Genomic DNA, 23,548 nt, shown 5'->3' with positions numbered 1-23,548 from the left:
ATATACAATTACACATATGAATTTGAGCCAGTTTGCTACAGTAGGAAATTAATCCAGCAGCAACAGGAAATGTGAATTATTATGTGGATTATAATTAATGGACATTTTTGTAGGGGTTGATACATTTTTCATTAGGGCAAATCAAGTCTGAAATTACAAAGTGGAAATGACAAACTTTAGAAGCCTTTAGAAGTTTGAATTGCTCAGCAACAAAAGAGTGATCAAATTAAGACCCTAAAATCTGTAGATATATAATTATTTAATAGTCATTCATTACAGTAATTGATAGTGGGAGACAAATAGATAAGAAAAACGATAGAGAGCCAGTCAGAGTGACACAGTTCAGACAGGAAGCAGCAACAGAAACCAAAAGACAGATAGACAGACATGGTGAGAAAACACAAAAAAAGTCACACTATAATCTAGAGCAGAGGGGACTGTTTCTATAGCAACAGTGGGCACCTAACCTGCAGCTGCACTGTATTCACTCAATCTGAAATTGGGTGCGAATGCTGCCTGGTATTGAGGGGAGAGAGATGGGGAAGGGAGAGGGCTGCCTGGTATTGAGGGGAGGGAGATGGGGAAGGGAGAAGGCTGGCTGGCTGGTATTGAGGGGAGAGAGATGGGGAAGGGAGAAGGCTGGCTGGTATTGAGGGGAGAGAAATGGGGAAGGGAGAAGGCTGGCTGGCTGGTATTGAGGGGAGAGAGATGGGGAAGGGAGAGGGCTGCCTGGTATTGAGGGGAGAGAAATGGGGAAGGGAGAAGGCTGCCTGGTATTGAGGGGAGAGAGATGGGGAATGGAGAAGGCTGCCTGGTATTGAGGGGAGAGAGATGGGGAAGGGAGAGGGCTGCCTGGTATTGAGGGGAGAGAAATGGGGAAGGGAGAAGGCTGCCTGGTATTGAGGGGAGAGAGATGGAGAAGGGAGAGGGCTGCCTGGTATTGAGGGGAGCGAGATGGGGAAGGGAGAGGGCTGCCTGGTATTGAGGGGAGAGAAATGGGGAAGGGAGAAGGCTGCCTGGTATTGAGGGGAGAGAGATGGGGAAGGGAGAGGGCTGCCTGGTATTGAGGGGAGAGAAATGGGGAAGGGAGAGGGCTGCCTGGTATTGAGGGGAGGGAGATGGGGAAGGGCGAAGAAAAGGCTGGGAGGGCGGAGAGGAGGAGGAGAGATTGGGGAGAGGGAGCAGACAACAGATAAGGGTAAAGAGACCGAGGAGTGGGGAGAGATGCTGTGCGGGCGTGATGCATTGCCGGCGTGCCATTCTATGAGTGTGTGCCGTGTGTTCATGCTTGTGTGTGTGTGTGTGGTTTTATGTGTGTTTAGCTGGTAGTTGTGCTGAGAGAGGGTAGTGTGCTTTATTAGGTGTGTTTAACCTAGGCCCTGGGCCCGAAGAGACCAAGGACCAGCCAGCCTAGGGGGATCTGAGGGACCACAGGTGCCTATGGTGCCTCGCCTTGTAGCCTATGTTTGTGTGTGCCCTTACATAAAAACATTACATGTGAAAAGAACACTTGAAAAAACACGTCATTTTCGGACACGTGTGAACACGTGTGAACAAATCGTGTAAAAAATGTAACACAAAAAATATACACTACTATTCAAAAGTTTGGGGTCACTTAGAAATGTCCTTGTTTTGAAAGAAAAGCCATTTGTTCATGGAAATAACAGGCCAGCATCCTGGAGTCGCCTCTTCACTGTTGACGTTGAGACTGGTGTTTTGCAGGTACTATTTAATGAAGCTGCCAGTTCTTAAACTAGACACTCTAATGTACTTGTCCTCTTGCTCAGTTGTGCACCAGGGCCTCCCACTCCTCTTTCTATTCTGGTTAGAGACAGTTTGCGCTGTTCTGTGAAGGGAGTAGTACACAGCGTTGTACGAGATCTTCAGTTTCTTGGCAATTTCCTACATGGAATAGCCTTCATTTGTCAGAACAAGAATAGACTGACAAGTTTCAGAAGGAAGTTATTTTTTTCTGGCCATTATGAGCCTGTAATCGAACCCACAAATGCTGATGCTCCAGATACTCAACTAGTCTAAAGAAGGCCAGTTTTATTGCTTCTTTAATCAGGATAACAGTTTTCAAAAACCAAAAGGGTTTTCAAATGATCAATTAGCCTTTTAAAATTATAAACTTGGATTAGCTAACGCAACGTGCCATTGGACACAGGAGTGATGGTTGCTGATAATGGGCCTCTGTACGCCAATGTAGATATTCCATAAAGAATCGGCCATTTCCAGCTACAATAGTCATTTACAACATTAACAATGTCTACACTGTATTTCTGATCAATTTGATGTTATTTTAATGGACAAAAAAACAAGGAAATTTCTAAGTGGCCCCAAACTTTTGAACGGTAGAATATACATTTCACATGAGTCAGACACGTGCGGCATTTAAAATACCTTTTCACATGTGAACAAATCACATGTGAAAAATGTCACCTGGGAAAAACAGACACGTGCGTCAGACGTGGTTTTCGGACACGTGTGAAGTTTCACCTGCATTTTTAAGCTCAATATGTGAAAACAGCAATTCACATGTGAAAATGCAATTTTACTATTAAAAATGCTATTTTCACATGTGAAAGTGCAAATTTGACATGTTTCTTTTTCCATACCCACCACAGGCACCCTTATGAACCCTCTATAAGTGTCTTCATGTTTACATCCCTCAACTACCCTTTCCCCCCCTTTCCACATCTTCTCTCCTTGTCCCACTGTCTATCCAGATTATGCATGGCTGCTGTGTAGAGAGAGGAGGCAGAGTGTTCTGGTACTGGAGGATAACGAGCGTCGGTCTGAAGGGAGAGGACTCTGCTTCTCTGCTTCCCCGTCCGGAGGCCCCCCTAGGCAAGGCCCTGCCTCATGTTAAGTGTCAATAGGAGTTTGGGTCAGGCTGCGTCTGTCCGTCTGTCTGTGTGGGTTGTTTGGGGCTGAGCTGAGCCGTGCTTAGCTGATGACTGACTCCCTGATTAGGGCTGGAGGCCAGCCCGGGTCCTGGTCACGGACACATTGGGTCTGGACTGTCTCAGGGAGAGATAGAGACAGCGAGAGAGAGACAGCGAGAGAGAGAGAGAGACAGCAATGGGCATGTGTGGGTATGTGTGTGTGTGAAGGGCTCTCTCAGCCTCTCCTCTCCTCTGCTGTCAGAGAATGAGCAGAGCTCCTCCACAGCGGGAGAAGCAGTCACTCCAGTGCCCTTGAGAGCGTGTCCTCACCCAGGCTCCCTCCCAATGATATTGAGGCGGGCCCAGACGTATGCCGCACCGTGCCGCACGCAGCCCTGGCGAGGAGGTGGGGGTCGGAGGAAGGGGGCAAGCTCTGGGCTGGGGAGCGTGGGGGTTGTGGGCTTTGGGGGTATACAGGGAACGCTGCCATGAACTTGGTTTCTGTCCTGTTCTCTGTCTTTTCTTTCTCCTCTGAGATGAGAGGCGCTATTTACCATGAACTCAACAGACAATAAGCAGTGGATGAGAGCTCTAGGGAGCAATGCTAGCTCATTCCACTCTATATACTCATCCTATATCCAGCTAACAACCACTGCACCATAGTAAATCATGCCATACATACACCATAGCACTGTATTTCCTATTATAGTGCATACCACGTTACAATACTACTAGATTGCATCCTGTACTGCATTAGAACACAGCACGTCTCAGAAACACATTCCACAAAGTTCCATTCCACAATCTTTCATCACACTACCTCCCCAGTGTTCTGTGATGCTGATTATATTCTCATGCTGTCTAGTGTGTCTGAATATAACCTTGATATCTTCATACAGCTCCACCAGCACAAGAGCCTAATGGATATAGTCACTGCTATATCTTCTCTCATCACCTGTCTTTTCACCTTTCTTTTCCGCGCAGGAGAGCGACATGGAGTACTATGATTCGAAAGCGGAATCAGACTATGTGAGTACAGTGGTATGTCCTCCCAGTCCTGCCCGTCCTGCTCCCCTGTACGTCTTGTTGTCCCACTGGTCACAGGCCTCTGGGCTGTCTGTGTGTGTTAGTACGCTGCTGACACTGTGGCTATGAGTGTGTGTGACAGGCCTGGGGCCAGCACCATGCATGTGACCAAGCTCCCACTAACTGTCCTCCCAAGAGATTCAGATAACCCTGAAGTACCTACCTACCTAACCCCAAACTCTGAAGTACCTACCTACCTAACCCCAAACCCTGAAGTACTTACCTACCTAACCCCAAACCCTGAAGTACTTACCTACCTAACCCCAAACCCTGAAGTACTTACCTACCTAACCCCAAACTCTGAAGTACTTACCTACCTAACCCCAAACTCTGAAGTACTTACCTACCTAACCCCAAACCCTGAAGTACTTACCTACCTAACCCCAAACTCTGAAGTACTTACCTACCTAACCCCAAACTCTGAAGTACTTACCTACCTAACCCCAAACCCTGAAGTACTTACCTACCTAACCCCAAACCCTGAAGTACTTACCTACCTAACCCCAAACCCTGAAGTACTTACCTACCTAACCCCAAACTCTGAAGTACTTACCTACCTAACCCCAAACCCTGAAGTACCTACCTACCTAACCCCAAAACCTGAAGTACCTACCTACCTACAGTGGGGCAAAAAAGTATTTAGTCAGCCACCAATTGTGCAAGTTCTCCCACTTAAAAAGATGAGAGAGGCCTGTAATTTTCATCATAGGTACACTTCAACTATGACAGACAAAATGAGAAAAGAAAATCCAGAAAATCACATTGTAGGATTTTTTATGAATTTATTTGCAAATTATGGTGGAAAAAAAGTATTTGGTCAATAACAAAAGTTTATCTCAATACTTTGTTATATACCCTTTGTTGGCAATGACACAGGTCAAACGTTTTCTGTAAGTCTTCACAAGGTTTTCACACACTGTTGCTGGTATTTTGGCCCATTCCTCCATGCAGATCTCCTCTAGAGCAGTGATGTTTTGGGGCTGTCGCTGGGCAACATGGACTTTCAACTCCCTCCAAAGATTTTCTATGGGGTTGAGATCTGGAGACTGGCTAGGCCACTCCAGGACCTTGAAATGCTTCTTACGAAGCCACTCCTTCGTTGCCCGGGCGGTGTGTTTGGGATCATTGTCATGCTGAAAGACCCAGCCACGTTTCATCTTCAATGCCCTTGCTGATGGAAGGAGGTTTTCACTCAAAATCTCACAATACATGGCCCCATTCATTCTTTCCTTTACACGGATCAGTCGTCCTGGTCCCTTTGCAGAAAAACAGCCCCAAAGCATGATGTTTCCACCCCCATGCTTCACAGTAGGTATGGTGTTCTTTGGATGCAACTCAGCATTCTTTGTCCTCCAAACACGACGAGTTGAGTTTTTACCAAAAAGTTATATTTTGGTTTCATCTGACCATATGACATTCTCCCAATCCTCTTCTGGATCATCCAAATTCTCTCTAGCAAACTTCAGACGGGCCTGGACATGTACTGCCTTAAGCAGGGGGACACGTCTGGCACTGCAGGATTTGAGTCCCTGGCGGCGTAGTGTGTTACTGATGGTAAGCTTTGTTACTTTGGTCCCAGCTCTCTGCAGGTCATTCACTAGGTCCCCCCGTGTGGTTCTGGGATTTTTGCTCACCATTCTTGTGATCATTTTGACCCCACGGGGTGAGATCTTGCGTGGAGCCCCAGATCGAGGGAGATTATCAGTGGTCTTGTATGTCTTCCATTTCCTAATAATTGCTCCCACAGTCGATTTCTTCAAACCAAGCTGCTTACCTATTGCAGATTCAGTCTTCCCAGCCTGGTGCAGGTCTACAATTTTGTTTCTGGTGTCCTTTGACAGCTCTTTGGTCTTGGCCATAGTGGAGTTTGGAGTGTGACTGTTTGAGGTTGTGGACAGGTGTCTTTTATACTGATAACAAGTTCAAACAGGTGCCATTAATACAGGTAACGAGTGGAGGACAGAGGAGCCTCTTAAAGAAGAAGTTACAGGTCTGTGAGAGCCAGAAATCTTGCTTGTTGGTAGGTGACCAAATACTTATTTTCCACCATAATTTGCAAATAAATTAATAAAAAATCCTACAATGTGATTTTCTGGATTTTTTTTCCTCATTTTGTCTGTCATAGTTGACGTGTACCTATGATGAAAATTACAGGCCTCTCTCATCTTTTTAAGTGGGAGAACTTGCGGAATTGGTGGCTGACTAAATACTTTTTTGCCCCACTGTAACCCCAAACTCTGAAGTACTTAGCTACCTAACCCCAAACCCTGAAGTACTTACCTACCTAACCCCAAACCCTGAAGTACTTACCTACCTAACCCCAAACCCTGAAGTACTTACCTACACTCTTAGAAAAAAGGGTTCCCAAAAGGTTCTTCGGCTGTCCCCATAGGATAACCCAATTTTGGTTCCAAGTAGAACCCTTTTTGGTTTCAGGGTTCTGTGTAGAACCATCTGGGGAAAGTGTTCTATGTGGAACAAAAAAAGGGTTCTTCAAAGGGTTCTCCTATGGGGACAGCCAAATAACCCTTTTAGGTTCTCGATAGCACCTTTTTTTCAAAGAGTGTACCTAACCCCAAACCCTGAAGTAGCTACCTACCTACCTAACCCCAAACCCTGAAGGACCTACCTACCTACCTAACCCCAAACCTTGAAGGACCATCCTACCTAACCCCAAACCCTGAAGGACCTACCTACCTACCTAACCCCAAACCTTGAAGGACCATCCTACCTAACCCCAAACCCTGAAGGACCTACCTACCTACCTAACCCCAAACCTTGAAGGACCATTCTACCTAACCCCAAACCCTGAAGGACCTACCTACCTACCTAACCCCAAACCTTGAAGGACCATCCTACCTAACCCCAAACCCTGAAGAACCTGCCTACCTACCTTACCCCAAACCCTGAAGAACCTGCCTACCTACCTAACCACAAACCCTGAAGGACTTACCTACCTAACCACAAACCCTGAAGGACTTACCTACCTAACCCCAAACCCTGAAGGACCTACCTAACCCCAACTGCACATAACCCCCACCTGTCAAACCTTAAAGTACCCTCACCCCCAACTGTCGAGTACCTAATACCTAACCTCAATTTTTGAACCCTGTGAAATCCTTAAACCCTAAATGTCTTCTGTGCATGTGACAGCGACTGCAGCTCCTACTTTCCTCCCAGGATAGGAAAAACCCTGGAGTACATACAACTGTGGATGTCAGCAGCACTCTCTGTGCAGCACTCAATGCCCCAATAAATAACCAAGGAACACCCAAACACAAGACAGGATAGTAGGCCTAGACTATACCAAACATACAGTTGAAGTCGGAAGTTTACATACACTTATGTTGGAGTCATTAAAACTCGTTTTTCAACAACTCCAAAAATGTATTGTTTTGGAAAAAAACTAACTATAGTTTTGGCAAGTCGGTTAGGACTTTGTGCATGACACAACTCATTTTTCCAGCAATTGATTACAGACAGATTATTTCACTTATAATTCACTGTATGACTATTCCAGTGGGTCAGAAGTTTACATACACTAAGTTGACTGTGCCTTTAAACAGCTTGGAAAATTCCCAAAAATGATGTCATGGCTTTAGAAGCTTCTGATAGGCTAATTGACATACTTTGAGTCAATTGGAGGTGTACCTGTGGATGTATTTTAAGGCCTACCTTCAAACTCAGTGTCTCTTTGCTTGACATCATGGGAAAATCAAAAGAAATCAGCCAAGACCTCAGAAAAAAACTGGGAGACCTCCACAAGTCTGGTTCATCTTTGGGAGCAATTTCCTTGGAAATTTCCAAACACCTGAAGGTACCACGTTCATCTGTACAAACAATAGTACGCAAGTATAAACACAATGGGACCACGCAGCCGTCATACCGCTCAGGAAGGAGACGCGTTCTGTCTTCCTAAAGATGATGATACTTTGGTGCGAAAAGTGCAAATCAATCCCAGAACAACAGCAAAGGACCTTGTGAAGATGCTGGTGGAAACAGGTACAAAAGTATCTATGTCCACAGTAAAAACGAGTCCTATATCGACAGCAAGGAAGAAGCCACTGCTCCAAAACCACCATAAAAAAGCAAGACTACGGTTTGCAACTGCACATGAGGACAAAGATCATACTTTTTGGAGAAATGTCCTCTGGTCTGATGAAACAAAAATAGAACTGTTTGGCCATAATGACCATCGTTATGTTTGGAGGAAAAGGGTGGACGCTTGCAAGCCGAAGAACACCATCCCAACCTTGAAGCACGGGGGTGGCAGCATCATGTTGTGAGGGTGCTTTGCTGCAGGAGGGACCGGTGCACTTCACAAAATAGATGGCATCGTGAGGGGGGAAATTATGTGGATATATTGAATCAACATCTCAATCTCATCAGGAAGTTAAAGCTTGGTCACAAATGGGTCTTCCAAATGGACAATGACCCCAAGCATACTTCCTGTTACGGGCGTCATAAGGATTGGACCAAGGCGCAGCGGGTAAAGTGCTCATCTTCTTAATTTATTAGAAATAACACTTAAACAAAAGAAACAAACGACGAAACAATCCCATAAGGTACACAGACCATACAGGAGATAACCACCCACAAAACACAAGTGAAACAAACACAACTAAATATGGCCTCCAATTAGAGACAACGACAACCAGCTGCCTCTAATTGGAGGTCATTGCCAAAAACCAACATAGAAATAGAAAACTAGATTTAAACATAGAAATAGAAAACATAGAACCTGAACCAAAAACACCAAAACACACAAAACAAACACCCCCTGCCACGCCCTGACCAAACTACAATGACAAATAACCCCTTTTACTGGTCAGGACGTGACACTTCCAACGTTGTGGCAAAATGGCTTAAGGACAACATAGTCAAGGTATTGGAGTGCCCATCACAAAGCCCTGACCTCAATCCCATAGAAAATTTGTGGGCAGAACTGAAAAAGAGTGTGAGAGCAAGGAGGCCTACAAACCAGAGTCAGTTACATCAGCTCTGTCAGTAGGAATGGACCAAAATTCACCCAACTTATTGTGGGAAGCATGTGGAAGTCTACCCGAAACATTTGACCCAAGTTAAACAATTTAAAATCAATGCTACCAAATACTAATTGAGTGTATGTAAACTTCTGACCCACTGGGAATGTGATGAAAGAAATAAAAGCTGAAATAAATCATTCTCTCTACTATTATTCTGACATTTCACATTCTCAAAATGAAGTGGTGATCCTAACTGACCTAAGACAGGAATTTTTTACTAGGATTAAATGTCAGGAGTTGTGAAAAACTGAGTTTAAATGTATTTGGCTAAGGTATATGTAGACTTCCGACTTCAACTGTACATGGCTGTATAGTAACTATCGAAGCTTCATGTAACGTTGCTATTAATATGAGTCACCTATAGATCCACCTGCTGAGTCCACAATCCTCTGTAGAAGGTATTTTATTTTTATTTAACTAGGCAAGTCAGTTAAAAGCAAATTCTTATTTACAATGACAGTCTACCCCGGCCAAACCCTAACGACGTTGGGCCAATTGTGCGCCACCCTATGGTGACTCCCAATCACGGCCGGTTGTGATACAGCCTGGAATCAGACCAGGGTCTGTAGTGACGCCTCTCGGGAGCCCTATGCAGAGTGTCCTAACAATGCCTTTGTCTGTCACTGGTCTGGGAACAGTTATTAGTCCTTCCAGAAGATGTAAAGGTCACAGTGACTCACCACTCCTCTTTGTGCTACCAAGCCACCTGATTAATTGGCTATCAGTACCAAATGCATGAATTCCCTGTATCGTCCGAGCACAAAAGGAAGGAAGGAATAAGGAGGGAGAGACGAAGGAGAGAGAGTGATAGAGATGAAGGAGAGAGAGAAAGAGATGACGAGACAGAGAGAGACGGAGGAAAGTAATGGTGGGACAGAGAGAGAGAAAGGAGAAAGATGGAGATAGAGAAATATGTGGACGGACAGAGAGAGGAGCTAGCTATGTTATAAATCACGGTGTGATTTTCGTGGTGTGCGGAGGCAGCCCTCCTGTGATTAATGACACAGCACTTTAGGGCCTGTCAACACATCTAATTGGAGGACATCGGTCATCATTAAAATGGTCACTGCTGAGGCCAAGCCCCTGACAAAACCCATGGCCCACCCCAGCATACCGCTAAAGGTCACCCCCCCCACCTCCATTGTGTCCAGAACCAAGTGAATGGTTATGAAGAGGTAAGTGAGGGAGTGTTTAGTTTCTCCTCAAACATCCTCTATCCTTTGCCCTCTCCCACACTGTTCCTCCTTCTTTTCCCCCCTCCTATTCCTCCACCTCCATCACCACCCTGTGACCTGTCACTGGTCCACAGTGTCTACTCTCTCCAACTGACCCTTACTCCTGTACTCTCCCTCTAACCTAACCTCTGTCCTGTCTGCTCCGTCCCTCCTCTCCCCATGTCTGTTCATCCAATCGTCCCTTTCTCTCCTGGGTTGTAGTGTGTCCCTCCACCCCTCCAGTATAAACACTCCATAATTAGAATGTTCGCCAGATGTTCTGGACTCCATATCTCTCACAACTTTGAATTGATGGCCTTTGTGGCACCCGAATCCCACAGTACCCTTGTGAACGTAAGTGAGTACCACCACAGTTCTGCCTGCCCAAAAGGTGACACTGTCTGTGTCCTCCATCTCCAGTTCTCTGTGTCCAGGCGTAAAAACAGCATATAGCGGCCATTCATTTTTTAAAGGAATATTCCACAGAAGTATGTGTGAAGGAAGCACTGGAGGGGATTCTTAGTAGTGGGATGAACAACACCCTATGTTAAAACTATCTTGAGGTCTAGCCCACTAGTCTTGCCCTTATCCTTACCCAACTCTAGCTGCTTATAAACACGGCAAGGTGACCAGGGACAATTGTTTGGTTAAACAGTACAAATACCACCTACGTATAGGGACAAAGTGAAGGAGCAATTCAGCTGGTCGGGCACGAGGCATATGTGTCAGGGGCTTCTAACGATCACAGATTACAAAAAGAAATGCAGTCTCGTTGCGAACACCAACGCCGCGCTACCGGACAAGCTAAACACCTTTTTCTCACGCTTCAAGCATTACGACTCTGTGCTGCCGAGGTGAGCCCCTGACGATAACAAGGGCTACATGCTTACGGTCTCCATGGAAGACATATGTATGTCATTCAAACGTGTTAACCCTCGCAAGGCTACCGGCCCAGACGGCTTCTCTAGCCATGCCCTCAGAGCATGTGTGTGCAGACCAGCTAGCTGATGTGTTTTCTGACATTTTCAATCTCTCTCTAGCTCATGCAGTTGTTCCCTCCTGCTTCAAGATATCCACTATCATCCCCGTGCCCAATAAAGGGAAAGTAACTGAACTGCATGATTACCAACACCTAGCACTCACTTCTGTCATCATGAAGTGCTTCGAGAGGCTAGTCAAAGTCTATATCACCTCCTCCCTCCCCGACACACTCAACCCTCTCCAATTCGCTTACCGCCCCAGACAGATCCAAGGACAATGCAATTGCCATTGCACTGCACACTGCCCTCACCCACCTGAACACAAGGAATGCATTTGTGAGGATGCTGTTCACTGACTACAGCTCGGCCTTCAATACCATAGTGTTGTATAAGCTCACCACAAAGCTCACGGCCCTGGGACTGAACTCAGACAACGTCATTTCCTCCACACTGATCGTCCTCAGTCCCCTCCTGTACTCTCTGTAAACCCACGACTGCGTGGCCTCACACAGTTCCAACTCCATCATCAAGTTTGCTGAGACACCACAGTAGTCGGTAGACCTGATTACCAACTACGACGAGACAGCCTACAAAGGGGAGGTAGGCACTCTGACAGCGTGGTGCCAGGTAAATAACCTCTCCCTCAACGTCAGCAAAACAACGGGGCCGCAGTGGAGACGTTAAAAAACGTCAAGTTCCTCGGCGTGCACATCTCCGAGAAGCTGGAATGGTCAAACCACATGGACAGCATGGTGAAGATGGCATGACAGTGACTCTTCAACCTCGACTCTTCAACACCAGTTGTCACAGGAAGGCTAAGAAGATCATCAGGGACCTCAGCCACCCAAGCTACGCCCTGTTCTCCCCGCTTCCATCACTCTGACGCGGGCAGTATAGGAGCATCATGGCGAAAACTGTCAGACTGGCCAATCGATTCAACCCCCAGACCATCAGGATGCTGAATAGCCACCACTAGTCAGTGACTTGCTCCCCCTGTCCCCCTGTGCATGTGACTAATAAATCTAATCTAATCTAATCTAACCCTGGGCTTTTGACAATTAACTGTTTTCATTGTCAGGTTCCAATTATAAATCCATCTTACTATGAATTTAATACACACCAGACACACATGGACACATTAAATGTCATAGGCATGATGTCTTGGCCTGTCTTTTTGGTCCCAGCACCACCGCATTTGCTGTCAGTTCACTCTTAGAAAAAGGGGTTACAAAAGGGTTCTTTGCAGATGGATAGGGTTCTACCAAGAACCATTTTGATCAGAAGAACCCTTTTTGGAAGACAAGGGTTCTTTGTAAGGCAAAGGGTTCTACCTATAACCTTTAACATCCTAAGAACAGTTTTTTGAAGGAAGGGTTATTTGATGATTAAATAATTTAGTCAAGAAGGATTCTATGGCAGACAAGAAAGGTTCTATAGAGAACCATATATACAGTAATATTTCCCAGCATGCTCTATTGCAGGGATAATTTTCCAAATTGTTTGTTTTACTGTAATATCTGTGTTTTTGCATGTACATTGATTGGTTGATTAATTTTATGCTACACAAAGATAAATAACATACAGTTTTCTAAACGAATCCAATCTGTTGAAGTTATTGCACCCATTACTGAGATGGTTGTTCCAGTTTAGATGATTGAGGTAGTCTCAGTATTCAATCTTCCCTACCCTGCCAGTCATTCTGAATGCAGGTTCCGGGTGGTACAAAATTCCACTTGTTTGATATCCTAACTCTGGCTGGTTTCCAATAGGAATTACACATTGCTTTGCAAGCCAGCATAATGTGACTTGCAGGCTTGATGTGGCCTGTAAACCAGGAGATTCGTAACACCACTGTGTTAGGGTATAACTAGGCCCTCAAAGAAAGGCCTTATGATATATGTAATGTATTGTCATAAATAATAACATTTTAAAGGCTAATAAGGCTGGTGGAACCGTTCATAGAGGGTTCTAGTTAGCGCCGTCCAAAGAACACTTCAAAGAAGTTTCTAGGAAGAACCTTTAGATGATACAATTGTCCTTGGTACAACCCTTCATAGAGGGTTCTAGGTAGAACCATATACATGGGGGTTCTTTGAAGAACCCTACATAGAGGGTTCTAGATATAACCCTCTGCAAAGGGTTCTAACCAGCACCAAAAAGGGTTCCCCTATGGGGACAAACTGAAGAACCCTGTATGGTTCTACTTAGGACATTTCTTCTAGGAGTGTAGAATAATATGTTATTGATTTTAGAGTTGTATTTTCTGCCATTGTTGGGGGGAAATCTCTCTGCAAGAAATACCCAAATGAAAGAGACAAGATCAGGCCACCCAATAGAAGATTATTATTTAGGCTTCAGCAGAGAACAGACAACTCTCACTCGGGGTGAAATTGCAATGGTCTGTGTTATGCATTATCTCACTTTGATTTGATACTGTTATTTGGCTGCTAGTGAAATACGTATAAATTGTAAATTATGTTCCAAGGTAACGATTTGGTTGAGGCAAGTAGCAGAGATGTCGGCCATCTAGCTGGCAAAACTATTATTATTATAGCTTGGCATTCCATTTGAAACAGAGTCATTTAGTGTTTTGATTTTCTTTGCATTACATTACACTGTGAAAACCCAGTTTGTATCTACGTCAAGGTCTCAGAGCGATTGACATCACTAGCGCACACCGTTAACTAGCTAGCCGTTTCACACCGGTTACACTCACCCCTCTTTGACCTTCTCCTTCTGCGCAGCAACCCCAGCAGCTTGGCCAAAGCCAACTGAGCCAACTAGGCTTGAACCATGGACCCTCTGAACACATCAACAGCTGCCTTCCATGAAGCATCATTACCTATTGCTCCACAAAAGCCGTGTGAAACAACTACTTCAAAGTCTCAGAGCTAGTGATTTCACCGATTGAAAAGCTACTCGCGTGCACCGCTAACTAGCTAGCCATTTCAAACTGGTTGCACACACACTCACACACACACAATAATATCAAAGGGATAAGCTGGGTCAGGAGCGAGAGATGATTGTAGTCTGGGTGAGCCCTGGATGGGTAAAGGTGGAAATAAAAGTCTTCAAAAGGTCGTTCCTGGCCTCTTCAACCTTTAATTAAACATTGAGAATGGGGAGATAAAATTAACAATTTGGGTAATGAATCGAGCAAAACAGGTGGTGGATGGCTGAAGAAAATGAACCAATCAGTTTTTCCTGTGTGGATTTATTTAGCTCCTAATTAGAAGCTGCCTTGGTTAATTATGATTGGGCTCTTCGGGGAAAAGGAGCCTCACTGAAATGACAGTCAGGCTGAGGGATAAACAAACACTGGGATGGGACTCCATAGTACGCTGCTTATGCACAACGGGTTTCTGAAGCCAAATCACCTTTGCCGTTATTGATAACTCGGCTTCTCTAAGCCAATCATCTTCACTGTAAATAATGTAATCATTTTCTCTAAGCCAATCACTTTCACTGTAAACAATGCAACCATTTTCTCTAAGCCAATCCCCTTCACCCTCTAACCCAGAGACTTTTTTCGTAACTAATGCTTCCAGCATTCCTAACCCACTTTCTCTGTATCTGATAAACCAGCATCTCTAACCTAATCATCTTCACCGATGAACCAGCAAGTCCTACCTAATCACCCATGCCACCAAACTGCCCTTAACACAATGTCCTCGCGTGTTTGAAGGACTGCATCAGTAATCGAGTGAACCACTCTGATAGACCAACATCCAACTCTAACCCTCTCACCCTTGCTGATGCAAATGAATAAGCATGATCATGAACACATTCATTGTCTTTGCTGTAATATCGCTAGACTAGTATTATATTTGTCAACCAATCTTCAATGTCACTGCCACACAATCCACCTTTACCTTGTCACCAGCAACATTAGTGTTGCTGTTAAAAGCAGCACATCTTATCACGTACCTGTTCTTGTGTAATGGGGTCATGGTTGAGTGGGGAGGTTTACATTGGGATACAGTTGGAGATGATTGACAGGCAAAGAGTGAGAAAACAAACAGGAAGGTTTAGACAGAATGAATAGATGAGTTGAGGAATAGGAGACTGTTTAAGAGATATAAATTGAAAATGTGGCTGTGGAAGTTTTATTGTAATGTTCTTACTGTCAAATGTGTGGTGAGGAGTGAATAGGGAGAGATAGGACTCAGAGATGGGGAGTGTCAAGTCTGGTAGGTTTTTGTAAGTCTGTATAAGAAAGGGGAAACCTGGCGGAGATTAAAGTGATGACACAAGGGCCATAGCCAGAGAGTATAGCCAGAGAGTGTAGCCAGAGAGTGTAGCCAGAGAGTGTAGCCAGAGAGTGTAGCCAGAGAGTATAGCCAGAGAGTATAGCCAGAGAGTATAGCCAGAGAGTATAGCCAGAGAGTGTAGCCAGAGAGTGTAGCCAGAGAGTGTAGCCAGAGAGTGTAGCTAGAGAGTGTAGCCAGAGAGTGTAGCCAGAGAGTGCAGTCAGAGAGAATGTGAGAGTGTGAGTTTTATAACGGAACGTTTGTATCGATTTTTGATCATGTTTGTTACCTTTGATTTACAATCGTGTATGTGCATGTACTGCATGTGTATGTGTGAGAGAGACACACGCAGAGCGGGAGACAGAGACAGTTGACATATGTCTGGTGATGCGTTTCCTGTAAGGTAGCATGTTGTCCTGGTCTGTCACTAAAATGTCGCTATCGTTGACATTCAGTGGACTATCTTCACAACTGTCCCCCTGCTCTGCTCTTACCTTCACTTCCAACAACAGCTTGCAATTGCTTTTTAATAGACAATTAAAGACAGGCCATCGATCAATTCCTGCACAGGGCATGAGGCTTGAATACAAATTTGTGAAAAAACAAACAGTTTTTATCATGTCAAATCCAACGAAACCTTGCTACTCTATTAAAGAGAGATATATGGGCATGTCTCAGTGTGTACTGTACTGTATTGTACTGTATTGTATTGTACTGTACTGTACTGTATTTGAGTATTTGTTTTTTGTCTTAGTTTTATTTTTGTTCTGCCTGCCACCACCCTCCTCTTCGGATGTGTGAGTATTTGTGTTATGCACTGACATGTGTCTGTCAGTTTTAGGATTGTATTTTATTACACTTATAATACAGTATGCACAGTATATACGTATTTTGTGCGTAGATTAAGAACTGTGTATGTTTTGGCTTCCCTTTCCTTATGGTATGCTGTGCATGCTATATATTCAGCATGGCTTCCTCTCATACCTTCTCATTGGTGGTAACCTCTCTGTGGGCAGATTCTGCGTGTAGACCGAGAGAATCTGCGAGGACTGAATGGGATGCGTGAGATCGGAGCAGCATTAGTTTCGGTGTTGGGGTTTTCGTCACTGGTTATTTGGACGTTTCAGGATTGGGCAAAGGCGGTGCTTAAACTCCAGTGCTTCACGCGTGTGCCCACACAGATCGGAGGGTGAAGACTTCATTTTTGCCGGAACTCTCAATTTCTAATACGTACAGTGCCTTCAGAAAGTATTCACATACAGTACTTGACATTTTCCACATTCTGTTGTGTTAGAGACTGAATTAAATTTTTATAAAATTTTAGTTGAGTCACTGGTCTACACACAATGCCCCATAATGTCAAAGTGGAATTATGTTTTTTAACATATTTACTAATTAATTAAAAATGAAAAGATAAAATGTCTTCAGTCAATAAGTATTCATACCCTTTGTTATGGCAAGCCTAAATAAGTTCAGGAGTAAAAATGTACTTAAAAAGTCATATAATAAGTTGCATGGACTCACTCTATGTGCAATAATTGTGTAAAACATGATTTTTGAATGACTACTTCATCTCTGTACCTCACACATACAATTATCTGTAAGGTCCCTCAGTCGAACAGTGAATTTCAAACCCAGATTCAACCATATAGACCAGGGAGGTTTTCCAATGCCTCGCAAAAAAAAGGGAAAATATTGGTAGATGGGTAAAAATAAAAAAAGCAATGAAAAACAATGAATATCCCTTTGAGGATGTTGAAGTTATTAATTACACTTGAAATGGTGTATCAATACACCCAGTCACTACGAAGATACAGGCGGTTGCCACAGAGGATGGAAACTGCTCAGGGATTTTACCATGAGGCCAATGGTGACTTTTAAACAGTTACAGAGTTTAATGGCTGTGATAGGAGAAAACTGAGGGTGGGTCAACCACATTGTAGTTACTCCACAATACTAACATAATTTACAGTGAAAAGAAGAAAGCCTGTACAGAATAAATATATTCCAAAAGATGCATCTTGTGTCACGCCCTGACCGTAGAGAGCCTTTTTATTTCTCTATTTGGTTAGGTCAGGGTGTGATTTGGGTGGGCATTCTACCTTATTGTATTTCTATGTTGGCCTGATATGGTTCCCAATCAGAGGCAGCTGTCTTTCATTGTCTCTGATTGGGGATCATATTTAGGCAGCTTTTTCCCACTGGGTTTTTGTGGGATCTTGTTTTTGTATAGCTGCTTAGAAGCATGCAGAACTTTCCGTTCGTTTTTTATTTTTATTTTGTTGTTTTGACGGTGTTCATTTTAATAAAGGAAAGAAATGTTCGCCAACCACGCTGCACCTTTGTCTCCTTCTTACGACGAACGTTACCTCTTGTTTGCAACTAAAGTAATGCTCAAAAAAAAAGTAGCAAAACTATTTGGTTTTTGCCCTGAATACAAAGTGTTATGTTTGGGGCAAATCCAATACAAAACATTACTGTGTACCATTCTCCATAATTTCAAACATAGTGGTGGCTGCATCATGTTCTGGGTATGCTTGTAATTGTTAAGGACTGGGGAGTTTTTCAGGATAAAAAATAAATGTAATGGAGATAAGCACAGGCAAAATCCTAGAGGAAAACCTGGTTCGGTCTGCTTTCCACCAGACACTGGGAGATAAATTCATATTTCAGCAGGACACTAAGCTATAACACAAGGCCAAATCTACACTGGATTTGCTTACCAAGAAGACAGTGAATGTTCCTCAGCGTCAGTTTTTACTTAAATCTTTTTAAAATCTATGGCGTGACCTGAAAATGGTTGTTTAGTAATGATCAACAACCAATTTGACAGAGCTTGAAGAATTTTGAAAAGAATAATGGGCAAATGTTGCACAATTCCGGTGTGGAAAGCTCTTAGACTTACCCAGAAAGACTCACAGCTGTAATCACTGCCAATGTGCTTCTACAAAGTATTGACTCAGGGGTGTGAATACTTATGTAAATTAGATATTCTATATTTAGATTTCAATAAATGTGCAAACATTTCTAAAAACATGTTTTCACTTTGTCAATATGAGGTATTGTGTGTAGGTGGGTGAGAAAAATATATTTAATCCATTTTGAATTCAGAATAAGTCAAGGGGTATTAATACTAACTGAAGGCCCTGTATGAACACAGAAGTTAATCATGCAGCTGACCAAATTAAACAACATTTTACTTCTAGGTTAACAGAGATTACATGTATGGTATTAGATACAGTATGTGCTATATTCTGTCAGTATGCACCTTGCAGCATATTAGTGAGATCCCTTAGGATTTGGAGGCACAGATAAATGAATAAGCTCCACCAGAGGATGTGTTTAGATCTAGCTCCTATTTATTTTCACATGATTGGCTCTTGAAAAGGCAAGGCTTGTCCTCTGTCGATAGCTAATCAAGATTGAATCCTAAATGTCACATTAATAGGACAAGTTTTACTCCCACATTTCTTTTGTCCTTATTTGACATTTGTCACTTTGTGAAAGTAATGTTCCCGGGCTAACCCAGCTAAATACTAATGGAAGAGGTTGTCCTCTCAGTAAACACATTATAGCTCTATAGCTCTGTGTTGTGTGCTAGTGGGTAGACTACAGAATAATAGACATTCTGTTGTTCTGAATGTCTAACATAACACAAGGCAGCTCCAGCTGGCTTCCTAACCTAACACTGCATGGGCGTAGTGGAGATGCAGCCTGTGTGGGTGGCAGGGAAAGCTGTGATTAAGTAGTGTTGGTTGTTAGTTATTATTGTCAGGCTTAATTTGTGTACCACCTAATGTGTCTGTGATAGCCATCTTGGACACTAATTGATTCCAACTGTTTTGTGTCTACTTTGATACCTGCTGTTGCTTTGTGACGAGGAAAAGAATAGAAGGCAAATCCAAACCCAGCCTAAACAGCAGTGTAATTGGTGTTTTTGTAGTTTAATCCAGGAGTGTGCATGTGTGCTTCTGTGTGTGTGTGTGTGTGTGTGTGCGTGAGAGTATGTGCGTGTGCCTGTGCATTCAATCCTTTGTGAGTGTGTTCCTGTTTGTTTGTGGCTTTGCGGGGCGGATATCTGTTTGTGTTCATCTGTCTGCATTTCCTCCTGTACTGTACTTATCTCATTAACAGTGTGTTTCTTTCTCTGTATATGTCTCTCTGTGCAGACGGAGGACGGAGATGGGGAAGAGAACCTGATGGAGAACCCCTACTCCATGAAGCTGGAGTTTGTGGACGATCCCAACTTTAAAAACAAGGTCAACTACTCCTACAGCGCCGTCCAGATCCCCACAGACATCTATAAGGGCTGTAAGTACCAAGCTACACAGGCATCCTTCCCTGTGGCTCAGTTGGTAGAGCATGGTGTGTGCAACACCAGGGTTGTGGTTTTGATTCCCATGGGGGGCCAGTACAAAACAAAAAAAAATATGCATGAAATGAATTGTATGAAATGTATGCATTCACTACTGCAAGTTGCTCTGGATAAGAGCGTCTGCTAAATGACTAAAATGTAAAATGCATCCACACACATGATCTGACCTTTCTGGGGAAGGAAATAGGATACCTAGCAGTTGCACAACTGGATACATTCAACCAAAATGTGTCATCTGCATCAGAGAGGTGTGGGGGGCTGCTTTAATAGACATCCATGTAATCAGTGCCCAGTTGTTGTAGGAGGTTAACTGCCTTGCTCAAGGGCAGAACGGCAGATTTTTCCACTTTGCTAGCTCAGGGATTCGAACCAGCGACCCTTCAGTTACTGGCCGCTAGGCTACCTACCGCCCTGTTTTGGACAGTCTGCCATACCTGGTACCTCACAGCCCAACGGGCATAACTCCCTCCTTGGCAGTCATCCAAAAATTGACAAAAGTGAACACATGTACCTGCTGGGGCTGTAATCTCGCAGTCACCCTTTATTTTCTCTCTAACCAACAAACCAAAATTGGTTCTGTGAAAGTTCCCAGGACATTTGTTAGGCCACGGAAAATGTTCTCATAACACAAAACTGTCCAGTTGTGCGCATGATTATAGAATTTTTATATTAAACATTCACCTAATGTTGCAAGAACATTCCTAGAACACATTTAATCTGTTCTTTAAAGGTTCCCATAATGTTTCATTTGGTTGTGGGAACAGTCTGGTGAGAACATTGTGGGGACATCACAAAAGATATGTTCCCAAAACCCCAAAACTGTTCAGTTGTTCAGATGATTCTACAATGTTTCATTTCGGGTGCAAAAAACTTTCACCTGATGTTACAAGAACGTTCCCAGAACACATTTAGTCTGTTATTTAAAGGGTTACAAATGTTTCATAAAGTTGTGGAGACATGAACAGAGGAAGGTTCCCAAAACACTAAAACTGTGCAGTTGTACTGACATTCAGATAATATTTGTATCAGGGTGCACAAAACATTCCTTTGATGTTGCAAGTGTAACAGTGTAGGTTCCGTCCCTCTCTTCGCCCCAACCCGGGCTCGAACCAGAGACCCTTGCACACATCAACAACTGACACCCCACGAAGCACCGTTACCCATCCACAAAAGCCACGGCCCTTGCAACGCAAGGGGAAACCCTACTTCAAGTCTCAGAGCGAGTGACGTTACTGATTGAAACGCTATTAGCGCGCACCACCGCTAACTAACTAGCCATTTCACATCGGTTACACAAGAATGTTGACAAAACAGCCTTTCTAAGTTCTTTAAAAGTTCCCATAATGTTTAAATAGGTTGTGGGAACAGTATGGGTACATTGCTGTGATGACATTCAGCTGTGATGACATTCATATAATGTTTAAGTTAGGTTGCACAGGACATTCCCGTAATGTTGTAGGAATGTTTACAGAACATGTGGTCTAAGTTCTTTAAAGGTTTCCAGAACATTTAATTAAGTTATGGGAGTTGTCTGGGATGTTGCAGGATTATTCTCATATTCCCACAATATTGCACAAAGTTCCACAATTTCCAAATAAGTCAGTTTTGATGACGTTCATAGCATATTTATTTTAGGGTTAACATAATATTCTATTAATATTCAAGCAATTTAGAAAATGTTATATTTAAGTTTGACCTATTATTGCCACAACATTCTCAACATGCACATTTGTAGTTCCTTAAAGCAGAATAAATAAAATTGGAATACATCCACATTATCTTACTCTCCATATTTAATGGTAATTCACATTTGAGGACTGTATTGTGATATAGAGACACATGGAATTTTACATTTGTTACAAGTACACAGAATATGAAGAGGATGGGATCATATTAATAAATCAGAAATGGTGTTCTGTGTCCTGATTGGCCAAATTAGACCCTGCCAGGATGCAGATATCCCCAGGTGGCACAGAGGGCTAATGATCTGGCTGCAGATCCAAAGATTGCAGGTTAAATCCCACATATTCTTTAACCATGTTTCTTTTGAGAAAAAAAAACTGACATTGAGGCTCAGATGTACTCTACTAAAAGAGAAGGATGTCTTTTACTCATGCAGATTTGTAAATCCAGTCAGTTATTCAGAATTTAGACTAACTGTAAAACATTTAACATTTTGTAACAATTAAGTGTTCAACTTCTTAGAAAATGCAACCCTGTCTTATTTTTCATGATCTGAAAAGCAAAAGTGATCCTAGATCAGCACTCATAGTCTTGGATACCTTGTAAACATGGACCCAGAAGTACGCAGCATATAAAGTGGATGGGGGAAGTGATGGTGACTAACCCAGTTAACAGTTAGTTATGTCTAAGAAGGTTTAAAAGAAAGCATCGAATACCTGATTGACCATACAGCCGTGGCTATATACTGAAAAAAAGAAGACATAAGAGCACTTCCCTGGTGGCACAGAGTGTGAAAGACCTGGCTTGGGAACCAAACATTGCAGGTACAAACCCTACGTGTGCAGATTGTCAACATATGAAGTGTAAAGCATATGGTTATGTTTGTATGATTAAATGCTGTTCAAATATCTTCTAGATTAAAATGCTGTGTGTCTATTACCTTGGAGTGGGCCTACAATACAGTCATTAAATCTGGATGGAAACAAAATGGGGATGTATTCCAATTGGCTTTAAGAGCGACAAATGAGAATATTTTGGTAATATTAGTTCAAACTTAAATATAACATTTGCTAAATGGTTTTGAAATGTTCTGAGGACCACCAAGACAAGGTAAAATGTATATTGTTTGAATATTCATAGGATATTATGTTAAGCCTAAACAAATATGCTATGAATGTAATAAAAACTGACTCATTTGGAAATTGTGGAACATTGTGCCACATTGTGGGAATGTTCTGTTCAACCTTTTTGAATATCACAATACTATTCTTGCAACGTCCCAGATAATTCCCATAACTTCATAACATTTTCTGGGAACCTTTAAAGAACTTAGACCATGTGTTCTGTCAACATTCTTACAGAATTAAGGTAATGTCCTGTACAACCTAACTTTAAACATCACAACTGAGAATATTTTGTGTTTTAGGAACCTATCTCTTGTAATATACCCACACTGTTCCCACAACCTAATTAAATGTTTTGGGAACCTTTAAAGCCTGTTCTGTCAACATTACTGCAACACCAAAATGATGTTTTGTGCACCCTGATACAACCATTATCTGAATGTCAGCACAATTGGACAGTTTTAGTGTTTTGGGAACATATCTCTTGATATATCCCCACAATGTTCCCACAACCTAGACAAATGTGTTAGAACTTTTTAGAACATAAAAATTGTGTTTTGGGAAAGTTCTCGTCACATCAGGTGAAAGTTTTTTTGCACCCTAAAAGAAACATTGTATAATAATTCGTACAACTGAACAGTTTTTGTATTTTGGGAACATATTGTTTGTGATGTCCCCACAATGTTCTCACCAGACTGTTCCCACAATCTAATGAAACATTCTGGGAACTTTTAATGAACAGACTAAATATGTTCTGAGAACATTCTTGTAACATCAGGTGAATGTTTTTTTTTCACCATAAAATAAACATTGCATAATCATCTGCACAACTGGATAGTTTTTTGTGTTTTGGGAACATATCTTTTGTGATGCCCCCACAATGTTCCTATCAAACTGTTCCCA

At 42.9% G+C, this 23,548-nt stretch overlaps 1 protein-coding gene across 8 annotated transcripts in view; it reads left to right on the top strand.

The window, feature by feature from the left end:
* Positions 1–23,548, top strand: part of LOC115207482 (voltage-dependent calcium channel subunit alpha-2/delta-2-like) — a 267,881-nt gene that overhangs the window by 145,839 nt on the left and 98,494 nt on the right. For 6 of the 8 annotated variants that reach the window (XR_003881017.1, XM_029774579.1, XM_029774576.1 and 3 more), the window contains exons 5-6: positions 3,873–3,917; positions 19,633–19,774. Coding sequence is in view for 7 of the 8 variants with exons in the window: in XM_029774579.1 (XP_029630439.1) it covers positions 3,873–3,917; positions 19,633–19,774 (187 nt within the window). In the remaining variant the exon portion in view is untranslated. Of the gene's footprint in view, positions 1–3,872; positions 3,918–16,177; positions 16,653–19,632; positions 19,775–23,548 lie in introns of those variants that run through there. The other 2 variants (XM_029774580.1, XM_029774577.1) reach the window with 2 other exon arrangements.

This window comes from Salmo trutta, chromosome 14, assembly GCF_901001165.1.
Source record: "Salmo trutta chromosome 14, fSalTru1.1, whole genome shotgun sequence".
Classification (NCBI taxonomy): Eukaryota; Metazoa; Chordata; class Actinopteri; order Salmoniformes; family Salmonidae; genus Salmo; species Salmo trutta.
Note: the sequence above shows the minus strand (reverse complement) of the source record. Positions and strands in the feature narration are given on the sequence as shown.